Source organism: Oncorhynchus keta, chromosome 24 (assembly GCF_023373465.1).
Source record: "Oncorhynchus keta strain PuntledgeMale-10-30-2019 chromosome 24, Oket_V2, whole genome shotgun sequence".
NCBI classification, from domain to species: Eukaryota; Metazoa; Chordata; class Actinopteri; order Salmoniformes; family Salmonidae; genus Oncorhynchus; species Oncorhynchus keta.
In genome coordinates this window covers 24,583,676-24,603,977 of record NC_068444.1, presented here as the reverse complement: position 1 = coordinate 24,603,977, position 20,302 = coordinate 24,583,676, and the positions used below count along the sequence as shown (strand labels likewise).

At 42.4% G+C, this 20,302-nt stretch overlaps 1 protein-coding gene across 3 annotated transcripts in view; it reads right to left on the bottom strand.

Moving 5' to 3' along the window:
• LOC118402846 (piggyBac transposable element-derived protein 5-like) overlaps positions 1-20,302 on the bottom strand; it is a 33,797-nt gene that overhangs the window by 8,812 nt on the left and 4,683 nt on the right. For 2 of the 3 annotated variants that reach the window (XM_035801172.2, XM_035801173.2), the window contains exons 2-5: positions 19,549-19,979; positions 12,269-12,403; positions 11,063-11,243; positions 2,824-3,021 (exon numbers count right to left, since the gene is read on the bottom strand). In XM_035801172.2, the coding sequence (XP_035657065.1) occupies positions 2,824-3,021; positions 11,063-11,243; positions 12,269-12,403; positions 19,549-19,979 (945 nt within the window). Of the gene's footprint in view, positions 1-1,083; positions 1,491-2,823; positions 3,022-11,062; positions 11,244-12,268; positions 12,404-19,548; positions 19,980-20,302 lie in introns of those variants that run through there. The other variant, XM_035801174.2, reaches the window with a different exon arrangement.

The window sequence follows — 20,302 nt, the reverse complement described above, 5'->3', positions numbered from 1 at the left end:
ATCTTGCACATAACAGTAAAGTAAATTGGATAAAGAGTGCAGTTGTGATGCTGTAAATAACTAGACTGAATGCCTCAGTCTAATATGGTTTCTCACTATAGCTTCAACATAACCAATATATTCTGTGGAAAATACCTTGCTCTCAAACTAGCAAAATATGACTGCGCGCTTACTAGTGTAGCTAGAATAAACAATAAGTATCAACCTAATAGCTAAAACAGATCATGGGTGTACCACATGAAAAATAGATGAACATGAGGAGTTACAGTGTAATTATGGAGGTAGCTGCGAGGGAACGAGTCTAGTAGTCGCCTGGATCACATTGAGCCATTAGCAGGTCGTTGATATGTTTTTCTTGACTGAACCCCCATCTGTCGCTGACTCGCTTCCACTAAAATTATCCTCCGCTATCTAATGCCAATTATGTTAAGATTTCACTCAGGTCCTACAGTGTAATGTTGAATGGAAATTGGAAAGTTACAGGAGGGCAAATTGAAAAAGAAACGCAAGATCAAAGAGTAAGCGCATATTCAGAAAAGTCGATGATTTTCTTTTTACAGAATTTAAAAATATAAATCGGGAAGCAGACTTGATAAAGTCTAAATGTGGAATTTGGAAATATGTCCGACTCAGTCACTATTCCCTAGGCTTCAGTCTTTCACATGATTACTTCATTTCATAGCCATTTCACCAATGATACAGTGGTTTATTTATTCAAAAGGTAAAATAGTTCTCTCTGTAGCTATAATGAAATGTTATGACCACCACTTACCCATCTAAACAACATAATTAGTCTAGTCTGTATAAGATAGGAGGGACACACCGAAGGTTGGGTTGGGAGGGAGTTGTGTTTTGCTGTATTTTGGGTTCTTATATTATCTGTAGTCAGATATAATGTGTCCTGGACAATGAGAACTAACAAAAAATAACCTACATCCTCTATAGCAGTGGTCACTAACCTTTTCTGGGTCAAGATAACTTTGAGTAAAAATGCAAGGCGAGATCTACAGCTCAGATTATTTTTTATTTTTTTTAAACATGACTTAAAAAACGTAAGCCTATATAACATTAACCAATTAAAAACAGTTCTGTAGCAATGAGGTTTGTACAGTAGGCTAAAGGCCTAATACATTATCACTGCATATCGGCTATGCTTGAATTGCTCTGCAATGTTGTTCTTCTCAGACCATTTTGAAATTGTATATTTTTTAAATTGGTATATGATCACACTTGTAATAGCTCATTTGTTGTATTACTTGTGAGGCCCGGCTAAGTGAGCAGAATCATGAGTTGTTTTTTTTTTACTGGACTGATGGCCTGCATCTGATGGTCAGTCTGATGGAAGGGAGCAGGGGTGGTGCCTCTCACCACAGTCACCGTCCCCTTGCTCTCCCTCCGCTGAGAAAATGGGGCACAGTCTTCCAACTGATGGTAAGACTCCAGTCACATTGCATTATTCCTGCCTCATGCACCAATTTATGTTGTTACTCCTATGACCAGAGAAAATGAAATATTACTTGATATAAAAAAAGAAGAAGCTGCAAGCCGCTAATAATAACAACACAAGCTTATCGGGACACTATAGTCATTCATTACAGCTGCAGTGCTGGTTGTAGCGTGAGTGGAAGTAGGGAGACTGCATTTTCATGCTTATAAAAGTGTTGAACAAAGTGTTGATTAAGTTGTTATTCAGCACTGTCAAACATGAACTTACTCATAAAAACAGAAGCTATTTGCTGTATTCGTTGAGTCTCTAGTCAAGGTTTTAAAAGTTTAGAATTCTCAACTTTGTGAATAAAAAATTAAAAATATGTTTTAGTCTATGGATCGAGGAAACTGTGCAGACGTGGTGATCTGAGCTATCTGATTGGCCGGTCGTAGGCCTATAGGTGCACTTGATTTGTTCTCTGAGCCTGTCGTGTAGACGAAGTTCTACCTTCAGACACATGAAATGGTTCAAAATGGGAATACTTTGCCTTCCTGGTATTAGGGCTGCTAATTCAAGTGCACCTACCACCAACAGCACGAAACGAAAAAAATAAAAAAAAGAGCTCAAAGCTTTATCGTAGAGTTTTTTTACAGAAGTGTTTGATGATCGACTAGGAATGCCTTGGAGATGGATCAGTCGACCGCCAAGTTGTCGACCGCCAAGTTGGCGACCACTGCTCTTCTATAGGATTCATTCAGATTGTATTCAACAAGAAAAATCCTCCCAAACACTTGAAAAATTCAGCACTTCTTTTAACACAGCCATGAACAGAATCCAGACCCTCAATTCCACTCATCTACTCTGTATCTTTGCTGTTTATCTATCAAGATTTAATGCATTTTCCCACCTAATTTATTTTACAAATGGGATTAAATGTGTGGGGTGAGAGCCTTTCACATGCCATGCAACAGGGATTTTCTCCCATTTCCATTATCTCTGAACATCACTCATACAGGGAGAGACAGAGTGATGAGGTGCTACAACAGGGTTTCTCAGTCTACAGGGTAGATTACGAGTGCATTAACAACTAGGAGTTACTGTGGTCTGTTAAATCCACATCATGTCAATGGTGGGTGGTGACTCATACTGTATCAGTCAGCCCTAAAGAGCTTCATAATGATGCTTAATTTCAGAGCATTATATTGACACAGTAGGTCGACATGATCAAAATAAAGAGAAACGTTTTTCTTTCAAATTGAAGGCTGTTCACTCTGAAATCTATGCCCATGATTGAATACCATTTAAACATCCCCCTGAATGCATGTTCTGAATGAAAATGTATGAAAAAGAAAACATGGGTAATATCACATCGGCCCCAAAGCAGGTCTCCTTACCTTTCTTGGTGGGTGAGTAGGCGTTGGTAAGGAAGCGGAAGTGTCCCTTGTTGTACCAGCTGATGAGAGAGGTGTTACCTCTCATCATGCTGTGGGACTGGCCCCTCTGCTGGGGGCTCTCAGGGTTCACCAACATGGACTGGGGCAGGCCGGTGCAGTCACTCTTCCTGGTGCTCAGCAGCCCACAGCAGTAGATCTCTGGCAGAGGACAAACACACACCTTACTTTAAATGTGGGAGGCACTTTATATTTGAACGAACCACCACACTATAATCTGTACATGTTAGCTGACTATTTCCCCATCTTTCTTAAAGCCCATCCTCTCCCACCACCTGCAGTAATGATAGATGGCACAGATTGCAGGTGGCCAGTATGTGTTCAGATTGAGATCAGAGGATAAAGCCTAGAGGAGGACACCAAGAGGACAGACTCACTCTCACACCACCTCTTACTCGGCAAGGGGTAAGACAGTGGCGTTTTTAATTGAGCTGTAGCTGAACATGATTAATATCTATGTCAGCTGCTGCAGGGCTACGGGGCTGGTTTACTGTGGCATCACTTCCCCTCTCACCAGGCTGTTCACTTTGTTAATTAAAACAATAGGATGAACTGGTGGTCTAGGTTTCCAAAATAAGCCTTGGGAGAATTTACTGTACGTCATCTTTACAGTTAACTCAATGTCTGGTTGTGCAGCCTAGTGGGTGGTAGGCATGAAAGCAGCAAAATAAACAATACACATGTTGGTTCTCAGGGTTAACTTCAATTGACAGTCTTCTTTTTCATTACTACAGTAGCAGGAGGACATGTAATGGTGAATAAAAACAGCAGGGGGTGTGCAGGGAGTGATGAGAAAGGAGATTACAGTACATACTGTACAGCGAGAGAGAAAGGGATAAAGAAAAGGATGAGAGAGAGAGCGAGACAGAGATTATTGTGGGGGTGATAGCAACACAGCTGCTTGCACCAGGATGCCAGTCATAAGTGTATGCAAAAACCTAGGCTTCTGTCGATAGCTAACTATATAGTTGTATTCAAGCAAAGGTTAATCAATAAATGCAAACATACATTTTGATTAGCTAGGTAGCTAGCTAACGTTAGGTTGCTTGTCCAAAGTCCAGCAGCTAGCCTCTGTAGCTAACACCAGTCAGCTGATAGCTACCTGACTAACAAACAGGCAAAGAAGGGTAGCTAACTAGCCAATGAATGTGGGTTTGTTTTAATTAGCTAGGTCAGTCAGAGGAGAGCTAACGTTGGCTAGGATGCTAACCAACAAACAAGGAACGCTAGCTATATTTTGCCAAGTAAGGTTTTTCATATAAGGCTGAAGTCATCATGTGTAAACTACTGACCTAGACACTTCCGTGTAATCAAAGCAGAAACAAATATGCAGAAATAAGATAGTGAACATCCTTGGCTGCTATGATAGCCAGTTAACGTTAGCCAATGTAAGACTAACACATATGACCAGTTCATGCACCACAATAGATCATACATTGTTCCACAAAACTAGCTAGCTAAATAGGTTCAAAGCAGGATCAAAGCCAATGCCAAACTTTGGGAAACGGTCACACTGCTAGCTAGCTGCCTTACAATGGGCATTGAAAACTAGCTAGGTAGAATACGCCATAGACCAAGCTATGGTAAAATAAGACAAAAACTGCAGTTAGCTACACTACATTTTCTTGACTAAGAACAACCCAGACCACAACAAAAACCATAGCCGAGAAAACAAATTGCTTTATTAAGAAACAATATGCTACACTGAACAAAAATAGGATGGCAACATGTAAAGTGTTGATCCCATGTTTCATGAGCTGAAATAAAAGATCCCAACATTTTTCCATATGCACAAAAAGCTTGGTCTCTCAAATTTCGTGCACACGTTTGTTTACATCCCTGTTGGCAGCATTTCTCCGTTGCCAAGATAATCCATCCACTTGACAGGTGTAGCATATCAAGAAGTTGATAAAACATCATGATCATTACACAGGTGCACCTTGTGCTGGGGACAATAAAAGGCAACTAAAAATGTGCAGTTTTGTCACACAACACCACAATTGTCTCAAGTTTTGAGGGAGCGTGCAATTGGCATGCTGACTGCAGGAATGTCCACCAGAGCTGTTGCCAGATAATATTCATTTCTTTACCATAAGCCACCTCTAACATAATTTTAGAGAATTTGGCAGGAGGTCCTCACAACAGCAGACCATGTGTAAACACGCCAGCCCAGGACCTCCACATCCAGTTTCTTTACCTGCAGGATCGTTTGAGACCAGCCATCCAGACAGCTGATGAAACTGTGGATTTGCAGAACCATAGAATTTCTGCACAATCTGTCAGGAAGCATCTCAGGGAAGCTCATCTGTGTGCTCGTCGTCCTCACCAGGGTCTTGACCTCCTGAAGTTTGGCGTTGTAACCCAATTCAGTGGGAAAATCCTCCCCTTCGATAGCCACTGGGACGATGGAGAAGTGTGCTCTTCACAGAAGAATCCCAGTTTTAACTGTACCGGGAAGAAGGCAGATAGCGTCTACGGTGTCTTGTGGCTGAGCGGTTTGCTGATGTCAACATTGTGAACAGAGTGCCCCATGGTGGCTGTGGGGTTATAGTATGGACAGGCATAAGTTACGGACAACGAACAAATTGCATTTGAAATACCATGACAGGCCCATTGTCGTGCCATTCATCCACCGCCATCACTTCATGTTTCAGCATGATAATGCACGACCCCATGTTGCAAGGATCTGTACACAATTCCTGGAAGCTGAAAATGTCCCAGTTCTTCCAGGGCCTGCAGACATGTCACAGATTGAGCACGTTTGGGATGCTCTGGTTCGACGTGTTCAGTTCCTGTCAATATCCAGCAACTACAGCCACTGAAGAAGAGTGGGACAACATTCCACAATCAACAGCCTGATCAAATCTATGTTGCACTGCATGAGGCAAATGGTGGTCACACCAGATACTGACTAGTTTTCTGATCCCTGCTCCTACTTTTAAGGTATCTGTGACCAACATAGCTGTTCCCAGTCATGTGAAATCCATAGATGATAATGAATTTATTTCAATTGACTGATTTTTAAAACTGTAACTCTGTAAAATCTAATAAATTGTTGCATGTTGCTTTATATTTTTGTTCAGTGTAGTTATGAACCGCATATAATCAATGGTTGAATGGTTGTTCCAACCCCAAATGCACATGTCTCAGTTCAGTTGTGCACTACAAGTAAGCAAATGCACGCTAGCATCAGACAATTTACCAGGTCCGGCATATTTCCTGCTTTCTTGTCATTATTATAATCAACATTTGTACTGACTGATTAAAATGGTGTTGAGTTACTTTTCAGTGTTCAGAAGTCGCCATCCACAAGTAAAGTAGTTAGAGGGTGCGGGTCGTGGGCGTGAGCCAGGTGCCCCGTTCTTTCCGACAGTCAACTCAAATTAAGCATGGAGTAGTAGTAGGTAAGCACGTGTAGTAATGAGTAGGATTCTGTGTTCACGTGCTAAATGGATTACTTTTGATTAAAACACTTTATCTTCCGTCCCTCCCCACCTTCATAGCCCGGTGTACCCTGGGCCAGATTAATCGAACCCCCTCTCTGCTTGCTTAAATTGTGCGCCATTGCTACGCATTCCAAATAAAATTGCATTCCTGCTAACTTAGCTACATTATTACATGAGTCGGTTTTCAGAAAATCAACTGTTTTAGACTATTGTATTTAAATCAAGTGTGAGAAACAAACATTCAATCAGTATAGAGTGAATAAACCAAATCATTTTGGAACCGACGCTTCCAGACTCCATTTAAAATGGTCTGTCTAACTACATTTTATTAGAACAGGATTTGTAGTGTAATCATTAGTTATCCGTCTATAGATCTGAAGAGTGTGGGTTTGCCTCCCGGAGGATACATTTGGACCATTCATTTGTTTATAGTTTTGACAGCCCATTCCCGCCACACACACACTTTAATTTATTAAGTGGCAATTAAAACAACCTTTGGGTTCGTGGAGTGGCAGGCAAGTGTCAGTGAGTGTGGTGGTGTGTACTACTGCATGCGTTTTTCTAGAACGGAGGAGAGACCTGCTCTCAGACTCTAAAGGAAGAGGTCGTTGCCCTCATCTCTGAAATGCACATTACACGCTATCCCTACGGTACTGCCCAAGGACACAGTGCTTTATGGCAGAGTGGTGGATTGTGGGCATGCGCCTGTCAAGGAGAAATGCAAGCTGGCCCATGTAGAGCTGACAAACGACTTAAAAAAATTCAAATGGACACAGTACACATGGTACTTCGGACAATACTTAAAATATGTTTTGTTCCAAATTTGTGAGTGTTCACATCTGTTTTCATATTAATACAACCCTTTATAAATGTGGGAATGTATGGGCTTTTACTGGAGTTGGACAGCAGTGTACAGAATTACTGAACATTTGTAGCTAAAGGATTTATAGCACCTATCCAATGTCAGATATGTAAATCATTTTTCAAAACAGAGTTTTGTACTTTTATTTTACAGGTGTTTCACAGCAGTATTTGTATCAGGAGTTACCAAAATTGCTCTTCAAGTTACACAGGGTTATGCATGTTTTTTTGTTTGTTTTTTTCAAGCCTAGTACCACACCTAATTCTACTAATCAGCTGTTCATCAAGACCGTAGGTGTTTATAAAGACCAAAATCGGGTGTATTTTCCAGGACCTTGCTCAATTGTTTTAAGAGAGATTAGGGAATAAAATCCAGTTTACTACATATTTACTTAAGTGGGTTTCTGGTTTTTCACTTCCCTCTGGAAAATCAACTGTTAATATTAAATACACTGCTCAAAAATGTAACTCCAAGTCAATCACACTTCTGTGAAATCAAACTGTCCACTTAGGAAGCAACACTGATTGACAATACATTTCACATGCTGTTGTGCAAATGGAATAGACAACAGGTGGAAATTATAGGCAATTAGCACGACACCCCCAATAAAAGGAGTGGTTCTGCAGGTGATAACCACAGACCACTTCTCAGTTCATATGCTTCCTGGCTGATGTTTTGGTCACTTTTGAATGCTGGTGGTGCTTTCACTCTAGTGGTAGCATGAGACGGAGTCTACAACCCACACAAGTGGCTCAAGTAGTGCAGCTCATCCAGGATGGCACATCAATGCGAGCTGTGGCAAGAAGGTTTGCTGTGTCTGTCAGCGTAGTGTCCAGAGCATGGAGGCGCTACCAGGAGACAGGCCAGTACATCACGAGACGTGGAGGAGGCCGTAGGAGGGCAACAACCCAGCAGCAGGACCACTACCTCCGCCTTTGTGCAAGGAGGAGCAGGAGGAGCACTGCCAGAGCCCTGCAAAATGACCTCCAGGTCTGGGAGATCCCTCAGGAGACCATCCGCCACCTCATCAGGAGCATGCCCAGGCGTTGTAGGGAAGTCATACAGGCATGTGGAGGCCACACAGGCACGTGGAGGCCACACACACTACTGAGCCTCATTTTGACTTGTTTTAAGGACATTACATCAAAGTTGGATCCGCCTGTAGTGTGCTTTTCCACTTTAATTTTGAGTGTGACTCCAAATCCAGACCTCCATAGGTTAATATATTTGATTTCCATTGATGATTTTGTTGTCAGCACATTCAACTATGTAAAGAAAAAAGTATTTAATAAGAATATTTAATTCATTCAGATCTAGGATGTGTTATTTTAGTGTTCCCTTTTTTTCTTTGAGCAGTGTAAATACCAACAACTACTGTTGCCATTATTGTTTACTTTTACTGTTTCCATAAAAAACATGGAAATTAAAACCAAAAAAACAATCTTTTAAGTGAGAGGTAAGCATTTGTCTGAAGCTGAAAAAGAAAGGAAATTCAAATGAGCACAATACCTAATCCACCCATGCTCTACCAAGGTTTTACCAACACACAGCTTTGACCTACTACAGTAACTATGTTGGTATTGTACTTCAAACTACAGTATGTGTAGGCAGAGTATTTAGGATTCAAACTTTCTCAAACAACCTAATTCATACTCTTCAGATGGACAATGGACTTTACGGTGTCCTGCTATTAAAATCAAGCCGCTCAAATTATAATATATATATATATATAATTTGGCTCTATATTTTTAGATATTGTAAACGTGTATTATTGTTGCATCACTATCTTTATTACAAAAATTAATACAAGTAAAAACAACTAAGCAACATTATTTTTAAGTAATGAACTGTCCATTGATCAGCAAAGCAATTGATTAAACAGGACCATGTTTGAAACACAAGTGGTTCTGAGCTCATGTCAATATAAAACAGGTAAGCTAACAGTTACAGAAATCAGGAATGCAGACAGGCTCCATCTATCTGAGCTACTGTGTCCAACACACCACCACCTGTTGTTATGTTGGGCACCGTACTGACCAAAAAAGGATATTATATAATGCGCCACATTACTACAAGACAAAACAGCTCAATCAAGTCTGATGGTCTTGTAAGTATAAAAGCTGGTAATGCACCGATATGACATTTTTGACTGATATCGATATCTGATATTTTCCTTGACCCCCAAAAAACTATACGATATACCTTTTTTGCAGCCTTTAAAGCATTCTAGTACAGTTAAATAGTTAACACACACATGGACGCAGCTGTCTAAGGCACTGTGAGGCAGTGCAAGAGGAGTCACTACAGTCCCTGGTTCGAATCCAGCCTCCATCACATCCGGCCGTCATAGGGCAGTGCACAATTGGCCCAGCGTCGTCCGGGTTTGGCCGTCATTGTAAATAAGAATTTGTTCTTAACGGACTTGTCGGACCCATCTATGTGAAGCTAGCCACAATAAGGATAAGGTTAACCTTCCAAATAAAAGTATGGAATAATTCTACTATTTGTATTCATTTGAATCACTGTCAATGACATACTTTTATTTTGAAGGCAAATTCCACAGACAGACAGACAGACAGACAGACAGACAGACAGACAGACAGACAGACAGACAGACAGACAGACAGACAGACAGACAGACAGACAGACAGACAGACAGACAGACAGACAGACAGACAGACAGACAGACAGACAGACAGACAGACAGACAGACAGACAGACAGACAGACAGACAGACAGACAGACAGACAGACAGACAGACAGACAGACAGACAGACAGACAGACAGACAGACAGACAGACAGACAGACAGACAGACAGACAGACAGACAGACAGACAGACAGACAGACAGACAGACAGACAGACAGACAGACAGACAGACAGACAGACAGACAGACAGACAGACAGACAGACAGACAGACAGACAGACAGACAGACAGACAGACAGACAGACAGACAGACAGACAGACAGACAGACAGACAGACAGACAGACAGACAGACAGACAGACAGACAGACAGACAGACAGACAGACAGACAGACAGACAGACAGACAGACAGACAGACAGACAGACAGACAGACAGACAGACAGACAGACAGACAGACAGACAGACAGACAGACAGACAGACAGACAGACAGACAGACAGACAGACAGACAGACAGACAGACAGACAGACAGACAGACAGACAGACAGACAGACAGACAGACAGACAGACAGACAGACAGACAGACAGACAGACAGACAGACAGACAGACAGACAGACAGACAGACAGACAGACAGACAGACAGACAGACAGACAGACAGACAGACAGACAGACAGACAGACAGACAGACAGACAGACAGACAGACAGACAGACAGACAGCCCGTCTGGTGTTCAACCTTCCCAAGTTCTCTCCACTGGCTTCCAGTTGAAGCTCGCATCCGCTACAAGACCATGGTGCTTGCCTACGGAGCTGTGAGGGGAACGGCACCTCAGTACCTCCAGGCTCTGATCAGGCCCTACACCCAAACAAGGGCACTGCGTTCATCCACCTCTGGCCAGCTCGCCTCCCTACCACTGAGGAAGTACAGTTCCCTCTCAGCCCAGTCAAAACTGTTCGCTGCTCTGGCTCCCCAATGGTGGAACACACTCCCTCACGACGCCAGGACAGCGGAGTCAATCACCACCTTCCGGAGACACCTGAAGCCCCACCTCTTTAAGGAATACCTAGGATAGGATAAAGTAATCCTTCTCACCCCCCCTTAAAAGATTTAGATGCACTATTGTAAAGTGGCTGTTCTACTGGATGTCATAAGGTGAATGCACCAATTTGTAAGTCGCTCTGGATAAGAGCGTCTGCTAAATGACTTAAATGTAAATGTAATATACCCTGTTTCTCAAACTCCTGGTACAGGTTGAGGCTGGTGATGCTGGGTCCGGTGAAGATGATGCTGTTGCGGCCTGAGAGGTTCTGACACAGCTGTTTGGCCACCATACTGTGGAGCTGAGGCTTGATCTTCAGGGTGGCCAACCCATCAGGACCCTGGCCCTCCTTTAGATGCACATAGATCTAGAAGAGAGATACAGACAGTCAAAACCACGATAATGTCATACACTGACATATCGAAATCAATACATAAATTACCTCAGGAATGATCTGTGTAGCAGCTATCATTCCAAGTGTTCCAATTAGCGACCTTGATATGGCTCCAACAATCTGAAATCACTGGCCTGGCTTACCTCCATTAATTACAATTTACATGTAAATATTACTCTGATCAGACAAATTGATTGATACACTAGTTATCATCACACAATGTAATTTATCATTTACACTGAACCCTGTTGTTTAGTAATAGATGAGACATTAACAGTCGTTGTCTTGCAAATTACGAATGAAAAATACATAATATATGAATTATTCTTCCCACCAACCGGGACAGGCGTGCATAACCATTAATTCTCATGCCTTCCTGGGTCTGTTTGAGGCTTGGGGCAGCAGTCATTTGGTTATACACCCACCAAGAGCAGAGAGCAATTATACTAAGTGGACTGGCACTTTATTTTCCAAGCAGTGACTGGGCATTGCACTAATGGAATCCCATTGATTCACTCTACAACTTTGTTTTCTCTCTTCTCCCTATGGCACATTTCTGCCATAAAAGAAGACAATTCAGAGCCAAAAGAAACCGATTGGCTTGTAAAAGCCTAACTCCTGGGAAACAACAACAGAACATTGGGTCTGGAGACTGATTGAGGCACTGGGATGGTCCCATATCAGTCATCCAATCACACAGTTTGCCTGGATCTCTCAGCTGTCTGAGTGAGTGGGAAGGGCATGGTCTGATTGCACTAGTCCTGTCGTATTCTAGAGTCTAGACGAATGGCAGGCAGTCTTGTGCAATTCCCGGTGAGGTTGCACAGGGCGTAATTGAAGGTGCACAGTTTGTCACAAAGTTGGCAAAGCACTAGCTCCCGGATATAAGAGTATAAATCCAAGAGGTTACAGTACAGTCCCTCCCCTCATTTCTTTTTCCACTGCTCTCACCATCTCCCTTTGTCTCATTTACATAAACACACACACACACACTGTACCTGACAGATGAAGCCAGTGGATGTGCATTGGCGGACCCACAGACTGAATTTCCTCTTCCTCCTCTTCCTCAGCTCTCTCTCCGTACAGGTGGTGATGAACACCGGGTCCTCATCAATCAGAGGCTCATGGAGCACCTATGGAACAGTGGGAATATACAGTTCATATTCAAAGGCTTCCATTCAGCCAAGAGCAGGTATATAACCAGGGATGGCACCATGGCAGCAGTTTCTGACTGATTGTACTGTATAAGATGCACTACAGACTAAGGGACTACAGACTAAGGCTAGGTAGCATCTTATCACAAAAATGTAGGATATCAAAGTGGATGGAGGACCCAGGCATACGTTGCCATAGTGATTTCCCAACGGGACCAAGGAGACACGAGGCACAGGTGGTGTTTGTTTAGCCCAGAGCAGAACAGGCAAACCAATACTGTATATATACACTGTCTGCTACCTCTCTGTTAATTAACTCACATCTACCACTGGGGAGCCACACAGACACACCGCCTGACTGAGAAGAAGTACCTAGAATATCTGCTCAGTCTGCAGGAGAGCCAGAACTCATGAGGGAGCAGGGATTTCAGACCTGCAACAGAAGTGAGTATGTGTATCAGATAGAGCACTGTCGGTAAGGTGTGATGGGGTTGTTCCAGGTTGATTTTCACCCCTATCGATTTGTTGTGATGATACAACAGAAACAACTCCCTTCTTTACAGGGAGTCAAAGAAGTATATCTTTTTTACAATGTTGACAAGAGGAGTTTGAGACAATTATTCAGTTGGAAACAAACAGAAACTGTTCATAGCTATCCACAGGTCTCCTGAAAATCACAAAAAATGATTCACAAAAGGATTTCTAAAAGAATTCAGTTATTCCTGCACGGGTGAAGTCAGTGACAGGTGAACACATTCTGTTTAAATGTCTGTTGCCTGACTTTTCCCTGCTGCCTGGCTATAGACCTGTCCTTCATAACCTTCTACTAAGTGCTCTACTGGTAAATTACAACCATCTGTTATGCTCTATTGGTCTTTGGCCTGTGGGGGCTGGATGTCTATCAAACCCATTTCTCAACACCAATGACTTAATCTCAGTGGAAGCAATGATACAGATTAATTCTATCAGTCTTCTCTCTCTCTCTGTCTCTTGTTGCATTAGCTAAGATCAGTGGCAGTTTGACAACCATTACCTGAGGGAAATACAGTGTCTGAGAAGATAGCGATGGAAACAAAAAAAAGGTACACCCATTTCCCAGACCTTCTTAATTTGCTAGATCTCTAAACAGAGTTGCTTGTGTTGTCTACGTTAATGAGTGAGAGAAAAAGAAATGTACAGCGAGCTAAGCAGAATTGTTAATGCCACAAAGCTCAGCAATTTTAATTTATCTTCCAAAGAACCCCTGCTATGCCAGAGATGCACCGGAAGGCATTATCCTCTTTGACATGCACCGTTCCTTCCATCTTAAAGTAGAAAAGGCTTTTGTTATGCTTATTAAACATATGTAGGATCTTCATTTGATCACCCTTTTTTCAGGAGAACTTTTCTGCAATGCAAGAAATGTAAAACGTATAGTGTGAGGTTTAAAAAGACTTCTGAAGTTTGTCATTTCCACTTTTTGTCCCCCCACCTTAAGAAAAATGTAACAACCCCTACAAAAATGTCCATTAATTATAATCCACATACTAAATAACATTTCCTGTTGCTGCAGGATTCATTTTCTGCTGTAGCAAACTGGCTCAAATTAAGATCCTACTGTAAATCTGTAAAAGGCAGAAGCTGAAGAAGGTAGGCTTCACAGACAGAAAAAAAAACAGTACATGGAACATTTTGGGTAGACAATTTTTCACCACCACAGCCAGGGAAAATGCATTCATTTTTCAGACAGGACATCCACCACTAGTCTGTGCTGATCAGAGTCCCTGGCAAAGGTAGCCCAATCAGAGACATGTTAGCAGCACATCCCACTGTGGAGCTATGGAGGGTATGTTTTACGTCATACCTTCCACAGCTACTGGACTAGATGGTACTGGGCAGTAAGTGAAGATAATAAGAAAATGAATGTCTGGGTGAAAGTATTTGCATTGGCAAATGATAAAAGCTTTTGTACAGTGCCTGTTGGATTGTACACACACACACACACACACACACACAGAGAAAAAAAACAAGAAAACCAGAGAGAGAGAGAGAGAGAGCGAGAGAAACACCCTTATCTGAGCTGAGATACTGAGGCTGTCATCAGTGCTGTGTCCAGACTCCAGCCTTGGAGCCCTGACCTCTAGGACAGAGGCTGTGGTGTGAAGGTGCATTCCCAATCCCTCAGCTCTGACTGTGGGAGTCTGCCTCATTTCCATTTACACTCCTGGGAGTGAAGCAGAGCAGAGGGGAAGGGAAATGCCCTCTCAGAACTCCTCTCCTGTCAGCTTCGGGAGGTAGCAGTGCCCTGCTTTGATCCGCCAAGTCTGACAGGGAATTTACATGCAACGCGCAATGCCTAATCACCAGGGAGCACGCTGAGGAAAGCTCTGTCAGCCTCCTGTACACTGTGTATATAGCAGAGAATACACTACTTCTTGACTGACACATTGGGCGCATCCTAGAGTTATTCTCAGATATAAGTGTTGGGGCCGGGACGATACCAGTATCACGATACTTGTTAGAATCGTGGCAAGGAAACAAAACACAAAGCAGATTTGACTTCTTTAGGAAAACAGCCCTAATGTTGGAAACAAACATCATTATGTTGTCATCCAGAGTTACATTTATTTATTTTCCAAGCGATAGCATATTTTACATACAGCGGGTTTTTAACCTTTCTGGTGCAGGCGTTCTGCTAGTGACCCACCTCGACAACATCCGGTGAAATTGCTGAGCGTGAAATTCAAATTACAGAAATATAAATATTTAACATTTATGAAAATACAAGTGTCACACATCAAAATCAATTTTAACCTCTTGTTAATCCAGCCTCGGTCTCAGATTTCGAAAAGGCTTTATGGCGAAAGCACACCATGCAATTATCCGAGGACAGCGCTCTGCATACAAAAGCATGAAAAACATTTTTCAACCAGGCAGGTGCGCCACGAAAGTCAGAAATAACGATATAATAAAAGCCTTACCTTTGAAGATCTTCTTCTGTTGGCACTACAAAAGGTCCCAGTTACATCACAAATGGTCCTTTTGTTCAATAAAGTACTTCTTGATAACCCCAAAAACTCAGTTTAGCTGGCGTGCTTCATTAAATAATCCACAGGTTTCCCTCCTTCAAAATGCATACAAAATGAATCCCAAACGTTACCAATTAACTTCTCCAAACAACGTTTATAATCTAGCCTCAGCTACCCTAATACGTAAATAAAATGATAAAATTTAAGACGGAGAATTGTTAGTCTTTACCAGAGATAAACAACAAAAAAACGCACTCATCCACACGCATGAAAACACTACAGCCAAAATGGGAGCCACTTAAAAAAAAAATTGGGGGGATGGTTTGTCCTCTGGGTTTCGACCGGTCATATCAGTTCTGTTATACTCTCAGACATTATTTTAACAGTTTTAGAAACTTGAGTGTTTTTTTTTATCCAAATCTACAAATTATATGCATATCCTAGCTGACAGGCAGTTTACTTTGGGCACGCTTTTCATCCGGATGTCAAAATACAGCCCCCTACCCAAGAGGTTAAAGAGCGAATGAATGCACCGATTCAACCTGTTTCTCTGTTGCTCATTAAGAAAAACTAAATATCAGTCTTGGGGATGTGGTTCGATGTGGCAGTTGACGTTTGTCTCCCATGGGATACCATAGGAACAAAGCCAGTATTACTTCCACAAAATATGAAAATGAATCTAAGATACACTCTATATACAAGTATGGACACCGCTTCAAATTAGTGGATTGGGCTATTTCAGCCACACCTGTTGCGAACAGGTGTATACAATGGAGCACACAGCCATGCAATCGCAATAGACAAACATTGTCAGTAGAATGGCCTTACTGAAGAGCTTACTGACTTTCAACGTGGCACTGTCATAGGATGGTTTGTCAAATTTCAAATTTCTGCCCTGCTAGAGCTGCCTCGGTCAACTGTAAGTGCTGTTATTGTGAAGTGGAAACGTCTAGGAACAACAATGGCTTAGCCGCAAAGTGGAAGGCCACACAAGCTCACAGAACAGGACCGCAGAGTACTGAAGCGTAGAGCGTAAAAATAGTCTGTCCTTGGGTTGCAACACTCACTACCGAGTTCCAAACTGCCTCTGGAAGCAACGTCAGCACAAGAACTGTTCGTCGAGAGCATCATGAAATGGGTTTGAATGGCTGAGCAGCTGCACACAAGCCTAAGATCACCATGCACAATGCCAAGCGTTGGCTGGAGTGGTGTAAAGCTCGCCACCATTGGACTCTGGAACAGTGGAAAATAATTTTCTGGAGTGATGAATCCCGCTTCACCATCTGCCAGTCCGACAGACAAATCTGGGTTTGGCGGATGCCAGGAGAATGCTACTTGCCCCAATGCATAGTGCCAACTGTAATTTTTGGTGGAGGAGAAATAATGGTCTGGGGTTGTTTTTCATGGTTCGGGCTAGGCCCTTTAGTTCCAGTGAAGGGAAATCTTAACGTTACAGCATACAATGACATTCTAGACCATTCTGTGTTACCACAAAGTTGGAAGCAGTTTGGGGAAGGCCCTTTCCTGTTTCAGCATGACAATGCCCCATGCACAAAGCAAGGTCCATACAGAAATTGTTTGTCGAAATCGGTGTGGAAGAACTTGATTGGACAGAGCTCTGACCTAAATCCCATCGAACACCTTCGGGATGAATTAGAACGCCGACTTCAACTTCTAATCGCCCAACATCAGTGCCCAACCTCACTAATACTCATCGCGGAATGGAAGCGTTTTCTATCAGAGAAGTTGTTTATTGCTCTTAGTTGAGCTTTGAAAGGACCACAGAGTTTGGTCTGCTTTGTGTTTTCATTTTGGCATGGAAAAAAAACATTGCGAAACTGGTATCATCACAGCCCTAACAAGTGTTATACAATTTATAAAATTTGATTGGGCATTTGCATTCCTTCTTATTTCTTTACTAAAATGTAATATTGGTTGTCATATTGGGAAAGTCAGTTGTACAACTGAATGCATTAAACTGAAATGTGTCTTCCGCATTTAACCCAACCCCTCGGAATCAGAGGTGCGGGGGCTGCCATAATCGAAATCCACGTCTTCGGCACCCGGGGAACAGTGGGTTAATTGCCTTGCTCAGGGGCAGAACGACTGATTTGTTTTACCTTGTCAGCTCGAGGATTCAATCCAGATCCCTTTCGGTTACTGGCCCAACGCTCTAACCACTAGGCTACCTGCCACCCCGTGATTTATATTGGTTGTTATATGGGTTGTTATATGGGTTGTTAATTTGATTGTCATATTGGTTGTTATATTGGGATGTCTGTGTCAAAGCAGTAACTTAAAACTGAAGTAGAACAGAGGACAGGTATGAGAAATCCCTGCCATGGCCTGACACAGTGGCAATCACATGTAATTATTTCTGTAAGGTCAACAGAATTTCAACTTCGTATCCTCCCAGCCCACTTCTTCCTCCCAGCCCACTTCTTCCTCCCAGCCCACTTCTTCCTCCCAGCCCACTTCTTCCTCCCAGCCCACTTCTTCCTGGCACAGAAACACAGACAGGTTGTCCTCCTTTCAGAAAAGTTCACATTGCCAAGGTTCTGAAAGAGATGGTGGAATCTTCATGGGAGGTTGCAAATTGGCTCATGTCAATCAATTCAAAATGCAGCAAGGATATTCAGTGTGCTTTGGCTTGTTTCTGAACTTAATCTGAACCAATCCCTCTTGATTAGACAACCCAAATACATGTTATTCAGCTGCTGCCAGATGTGAGATTAACATTTGAATAGAGTTTAATTAGACAGAAAACAAGTTTACTCTTCACAGAACACTGCTTTGGAAGCTGAATATTAACTGTGAGTCTGTTCTAAACTAGGACAAACATGGACACAATGTACTATTGTTCCAGGAATGTTTGTCCAAAAGACAACCTACCTATCTGAAGAACACTGTTGTATTTTGAGTCTGTTCTAAATGTACCCAGAGCTGGGTACACCAAGCTGTAATATCCTGTGTCTGTGTTGTAAATATTCACAGTGCAGGATACTGAACTGTAATATACAATAACTGATGTGTATTATCTAAAAGGTGATCTAAAAGGTGTTATGATCTAAAATGGTTCATTTAACTCTATGTAATGTAACTGTCATCTGCAGGTGTTGCAACCGGTTCAGGGAACAGAACTGAAAACTGGAAAATAACAAACCTTTTTCAAGGAACAGAATCAGAACCGGGAACGAAAGTGATTCATACAGTTCTGGAACAGAACCATTATTTTAAAAGCATGAGAACTGCTTAATAACATTATTTTATGTTCCAGGTCATTTTTTCTAGTTCCACAAAAAAACATCAACAAAACACCTATGCAAAGCCCTCACTCTGTCACTCAGAAAAATATTCCAGTGTCTGCCTGAATGCTGATAATCTTTGCTAGTGTGTGTGCATATTTAGGCTACATGCCCCTCCCCTACTGTACTGACGTTACAAGTGTAATTCAGAAGATAGGGAGAGATTAATTAGCTTGAGAACGATGGATTCATTTTCAATGCTAGTTAAAGATAATATAGGCCTAGTTATCACATTTAACGTTGAATTTATTAACTACAAAAAGTAAGATGTGTTTTTAATTCTGGTGCCCCTCTGCACACACAAGCTATATAGGTAGCTAGCTCCAGCTTGTTAGCTAGCTAGCTCAAAGGACATTCAAAGTTCCTCCCTAGAAGCCGCTCCTCCTAGGTATAATTCTGTGGTCCTAATTCAGATAATGCATGTCATAACAAGATGCCCAGTGCAGCCTCCTCAACCCACTCTTGCACTCTCCCCACCCGCAACATTTCAGTCACATCTTGCGCCATAGGCTACACTTGTCTGCCCATCACACATGTAAACAACTATCTTGCCTCCTCTATCCACACTGCTTGGTGAAGTAAATTAATGAGCTAACTATAAAAAAATGGTGTATTTCACAGGTTAAAAAAGGAACTCTAAAAATCATACCTTTCTTTGGTTCGACCGGTTCAGAACATTATTCTGCTGGTCGTAACAGTGTAACAGATCAAAAGAAATTGGGGAAAATAAATATTTTTGGCTCCAACCCCTAGTCATCTGTACTAAACGTGTCCAAAGCTAAACAGTTCACACAGCAGCCCAGCGCCATACCTGAGTCTGAGAGGGGCGGAATGTGCTGCAGCCGAACGACTGCTGCAGTGAGTCCAGGAAGGGCTGGATCTTGTAGAGGCCATGGCTGCTGTGGCTGGAGCGGAAGGCCACAATATGGAAGTACTTGAGGATCTTCTCGAAGCGCGCCTGGCTCATCTTGAGTGCAATGCTGCGATTGCTGAAGAAGCCGCTGCTCCAGATGCTGAGCACTGACTCACAGCGGTGAACGCTGGTGGAAGTCACCAAGCCCAGGAAGGCCTTCATCTCGGCCGCCGTCACGTTCCGCCAGCCCTCGTCGCTGCCGAAGCGCTCCTGGTACTTCTTGGCATACATGTTGGTCTGCGTCACCATGTTTTCGATGGTGTTGTCGGGCACAAAGAGCTGGAAGAAGTCCATGCAAGTGGCTGTGGCTGGCATTCTCTGGATAGGGCCTGGTGACAGAGAGAGAGACAGAGACACGGATGATGGAGCTGCATTCAAAGCATCACTCGCCCACTTCAAAACCTGCCTCAGATTGTTATTTTCATTTGACAGCATCAAATCACACATTACTTGTAAATTGAGTCTTACTTTTAAAACGACTGATTTAAAAAAAAAAAAAAGTTAATTGTAGTACTTTGACAGTATGGAGCTATTTTGTGCATAGTTATGTTGTACTCTAAAAAAGCAAAATGCGTAGGCCTGCATATGAACCAACATTTCTTTCCAGTCTTTGTGATTTGGATTGTAGGTCACTGTCAACCCTAGGGCTGCA